The sequence below is a fragment of the Austrofundulus limnaeus genome, unplaced genomic scaffold (genome assembly GCF_001266775.1).
Source record: "Austrofundulus limnaeus strain Quisiro unplaced genomic scaffold, Austrofundulus_limnaeus-1.0 Scaffold207, whole genome shotgun sequence".
Classification (NCBI taxonomy): domain Eukaryota; kingdom Metazoa; phylum Chordata; class Actinopteri; order Cyprinodontiformes; family Rivulidae; genus Austrofundulus; species Austrofundulus limnaeus.
This window is the reverse complement of record NW_013952609.1, coordinates 183,966-188,947: the sequence shown is the minus strand read 5'-3', so window position 1 is coordinate 188,947 and position 4,982 is coordinate 183,966. Positions and strand designations below refer to the sequence as shown.

Here is a 4,982-nt window from a genome sequence, read left to right as displayed (position 1 = left end):
TAATAATACAATTGATGATTGTAGAATGTAGAGTTTTTAATAAAAATCTGTTTGAGCAGAAGCAAATGTAAGGAAAACATACCTCCATCTTAACTKCACTTAAGCTAATCTAAATACAAAGGTTGTAAAAGTTGTAGGTTGACATAGTTCAGGGTTGAATGGTTAATTTTTAACAAATCAGTTTTTTCTTGTGACTGCAGCTATTACCAGATATATTTTAGTTGTATAAGGTATAGTTAAACTGGAGTGATTTGATGCAATAATGTTGTGTTCAAACAAAAAAAAGTAACTAGCACTAGGTTTGAAGCGATAAGGCTGCGTGTTGTTCCTGTTTTTGATCAGCAGAGGGAGTGTTGTATTGTTGTTGAGTTGTGGTACCATTTGKATGATGTCATTTATTTAATAAATATCATCAACACAATTTACCATTTGTTAAATAAGATCACAATCTTTACATTAACGTTTTGATTATATAATAACATTCTCATTAACATATTCATTATTTTTTTAAGTGTTTGCAAAAGCAGATACTAAGTGCAGAGCGTAAACAAAARACTCCTGACTGTTGCACAATATATAAACTGGTTTTCTAAATTTCATTTTATGTTTCCAGTCATGTTATAAATAGGCAGCTCTCCACGGTTTCATGTCTTTGCTGCTCCTCAGTGATTRTTATTGTTTCTGATCTATTTAGAGAAGAAAAGAGGATCATTTATTTGCATAAATTAAAGCAGCGGGGTTTGTATTGCTTTCCATCCTTGGAGGCAGTTTTGCTCTTTGAAGACTTGTTAAATCTGCACAAAAATGTGTGATGAAAAGGAAACGTGTTGATGTGATCTCTTGTTGCTTTTGTAGAAACCGTTGGATTTGTCGATAAGCTTTTTGAATCGCTGACAACAAAGAACTACCTGGGAAATCCTGCTGCCAAGGAACCTCCAAAGGAAGAGGTTAAACCACCTGCAGTCAAAACTGATGTCGTTGAGGTAAAAATGGTRGATGAGCAGATTTAATTTTTATTTTAAGGCTTTGGATCAAAGCATGTGCTTAAAATGTTTGTCTTTAAATGTATTTTATTGTAACAAACCCACTGTTTCCCTCAAGACTGAAACTCCAGAGGAGGAAAGAGAAAACAGGCGCAGGAGAAGCCCCCTGAGAAACCGCTCTGACTTTAACGAATCCAGGTAAGGCTGTGGCTTCGAGCATCTCTTRAACCTGTTTTAATGACAAAAATATTTGTATCATTTGTCTACTTAACGTATACTTACTGTTGATTTAGAATAAAATATTTTCATTTGATGCATTTTGTATAAAGGTCTTAAGGTGTTGCTATATTTTTATGTTCAGTTTTAATCCTCAGGAGTTCTGCTGGTAACTTGCTGAAGGCCCTGGTGTCCCTTAGCTGTGATTTACTTGAGACTGGACAATTGTCTAAACAATCACTTTAAACAATATTAAAAATAATGTTATGTGCAATCTCATTTGATGTTGTAAAATGTCCCATTTAGAGTGTGTTCTGTTAATGACACTAAGCTGCTTGCACATCAGGTTTTAGGTCAGTATCTGCAATATTTTCTGAGTCATAACAGCCATATTGTGCTGGGTTGGCTCTGAAAGTTAATCAGTCGTAGATGTGCATCCAATAATTTCCTGAAAAGTTCATTAAAATTTCTGGAGAGGTTCATAAGAAYTTTTMCTAACAGACACAAGCAAAAGCATTATCCTTCCCCTTTGCCTTTTGATGACAGGTGATAATGAAATCCTCCCTCTAATYACATTGTTTGCTACTAATGTGCTTTTTTCTGCAGTGCAATAAAAGAATGGAAAAGTGTTTATAAAAAAAATACATGATTATTTATAAATAGAAACCATGTCAGTTTGAGTGGTTTGAGAACCACATTTATCTGTTGTGTCAGAAACCTGTTGCGTAGGCCTGACTGACTTTAGCATTTAAATCAAACACAGAGGTGTAATTTAAACGTGTCCTCTCCGACTCACCCGCACAGGAGCCGCGATGACAGGAGGCGGGACGACCGCAAGCGGCGTGACTTCGAGCGGCACGGGAAGAGCAGCGAATCCCATCGCGAGCGCCACGAGCGTCGCAGGGCCAGCCCCCGCGGGCGGAGCTACAGCAGGAGCAGGAGCAGGAGTGGCAGCCGAGGAAAGAGCAGGGACCGGGAGCACAGAGGGGGCCGAGGTGAGAGAGCAGCGACCGCACAGGGGAACAGACTCGGGTGTGGCAGAGCTCGTGTCTGCSTTAGTGATGTGGGAGTCAGGTGCTACCTGGATGTGAACTGGTTTGGATTGTTTAAAGGAGACAGAATTGGTTTTGTTGTTGGGTTAAGAAGGAAGMAACGATGTGGACAGCTTTGCAGTCACATCATTGGGGATTCAGCAACATGGGTTGGAATTGGCCTTATTACCCTCAAGGTTAATCTGCACGTTTGYCCTGATAAAATAATCAAGTTGGCATTTAAAGTTATTTGCTTGTTATTTACAAATCTCTGTTTTTATCCTCTGCAGAGTTCAAGTCAAAGTTTGAGGTGGAGAGAAAAGACACAAACAGCTACAACGCTTCTGTTATACCCGGCTCTCAGCCGCRGCCGCCGCCGCCGCAGCACCCACCGCTTCTCCTGCCCCTTCCCACAGCTCCACACCCGTTCCCCCCGTCCTCGTCCAGTGGAGTCTCTGGAGCTGGAGGGGTTCCTGTGGCGACACCCGCTCACCTGCCCGACAGCACTACCGACAGCTGGTCGAGCTACTTCGGCGCTCAGAGGCAAGATGGCGTCGGCAAGCCCTTCAGCAACAAGAGCGTCTCCCTGAAGCAGCGCTGCAGGGATTACGACGGTAAAGGCAACGTTTAGCTGTTCCTGTTGTTTTTATTTGAGCTGATCCRTCTGGSCTCAAACGTTTTTGTGCTTCCAGTTTACAAAATGTGTATCTGTTAYAACTGAAGATATCTCTGCACAAAGTAAACAAGATAGCAGTCATTGCAAAGCTTGCTCTGGTTCTTGTGTTTTCCCACGAGGGGTTTTAGTTCCTTGTTGAGTCTCTTCACTAATGACCACTGTTTAGCACCCGTGTCTCGTGTCCCCAGTGAAAGGCAGCAAAGCAAGCAGGTCCTATCTACACAGAGACACGAGAGAGTTTAAAGTTATCCCACTGTCCCTGAAGCACACTGCTGTGACAGTGTTCAGACACTAGAGACCCAGTGTCTTAATGAGACTGTGGGGTAAAATCATGCACCGCYCTGTGCACCTTACTTCAACATTGGTCTCATCTCATTTCTTCAGTTATTTATTTATTTTTTGTGCAGAATAGTTTTAAGTTAACCATTAATAAAAACGAGATTGTAAACTCGTGTATGWCTAGAAAAAAAATCTAAATAATTTATTAATACATCTTCAAAACACTTGTTTTTGTTTCTGTTCCTCAGAGAAAGGATTTTGTGTCCGCGGCGACCTTTGTCCTTTCGACCATGGCAATGATCCCCTCATCGTCGATGACGTCAACCTCCCGAATATAATTCCGTTCCCACCCCCTCCTGTAATGCCTCCCGCCAGGTTACCCATGCCTCCGATCACCGAGCCGCCCCCGTCCCTCAGGATTCCATCCATGCCACCCTATGGCCAGCCACCGCCACCAGGCGTCTTCCCAATGACAGGTGAGCAGTGCTGTTACCTCCATGTAATAAGCATCAACTAATAGAAACGGTGCWTTGTAATGTGTACCTTCTTCTCTAATCTTACTAATTATAACTTTTAAGCCTGCACAGTCATAGCACTTTAGCTTTTTGTGCCAGGCCTCAATAAGAGTGTCTGCACTTCCCCCATTGCCCTGCACTCTATTTTATCTTCCTCTTTATGCCTTCACAATATGACTTTTTGGTTTAAGAACAAAAGGAACATTTTTATACTTGCAAAACAACTGAGTTCAGGATTCTATATATAAGTTGTATTTTTATGATAACATGTTTGTGCATTGTTGGTATTCTCATGGTGCWTTGCTCTGGCTAAACTGATTATACTGTATGAATCAGACACTGGGTTTAAAAGATCTCCGTACTGGTACAAATTTAAAACAAGACAAATCATGTATGTTTTTACACATRGTGTTGTTGAAAGGCTGTTCCTCATTTAGCTGGTAGTCTTTGTAGAATGAAAACATTTAGCGGTTTAGAACAAAGCTTGGACTTGTGTCTCCCTCAGGACCCCCACTGATAGCAACCAGTGGGATCGATACCCCCAACCACCAATCCACAATCACTTCTTCTCCTCCTCTCGGACCACCAGGCGTGGGGTTGCCYCCTACTCTTCCYCCTCCTCCTCCTCCTCCTCCTCCTCCTCAGCCTCCTTCTTCATCCTCATCTGTGTCTCTTCGCCCTCAATATGTCCAGTCTGAATGTAAGCAGAAATGCTTTTTCTGTTCAGATTGGGACCATGTGGCTGTTTTTTTTTTTTCCTGTTTGTGATTTATTTTTCTTCTGTTCCTTCTTTGTTTTCTTAGCTGCTTAGAACAAAATATGTTTGTTTGCTTAAAATAACTTTGAGCTTTTTAAAGAAAACCTGTTAAGTGTCTTGTTTGTGGTGGTGTCTTTATTTTTGTTTAACTCATGGTAATGTTTGTGCAATAATTGTGAGTGCAGTAACAATTATAAGCCACAGGGTGGTGCTGTTCTTTAAGCTAAAAACAACAAATTTAGGATTAAATGTAAATTGTTTCTATAAAATAGAGCACTTCACTTTAGAATTATAATTCTGCTCTGTATTTCTTGGTTTCTTGTATTACAAATGCAATTTGATTGTCATGAAAAGAGTTTATTTGGTATTTTTGCTATAACTCGTAATTATTTTTTAGACTTAAATTTGTATTTCTTAATCTTATATTAGTGGTATTTGAACTTTTCTCCTTATTTAAAAAATGTGTGTTTATTGATACTTGTGTACATGTTATCATTTAAATTAGTTGGCTTTTATTTTTTTAAC

At 40.3% G+C, this 4,982-nt stretch overlaps 1 protein-coding gene across 1 annotated transcript in view; it reads left to right on the top strand.

The window, feature by feature from the left end:
- Positions 1-4,982, top strand: part of rbm27 (RNA binding motif protein 27) — a gene marked incomplete at its 3' end in the record, with an annotated part of 14,907 nt that overhangs the window by 3,149 nt on the left and 6,776 nt on the right. Inside the window, 6 exon segments of the mRNA XM_014018993.1 lie at positions 856-983; positions 1,102-1,181; positions 2,004-2,194; positions 2,521-2,844; positions 3,434-3,661; positions 4,206-4,400. Of these exon segments, the coding sequence (XP_013874447.1) occupies positions 856-983; positions 1,102-1,181; positions 2,004-2,194; positions 2,521-2,844; positions 3,434-3,661; positions 4,206-4,400 (1,146 nt within the window).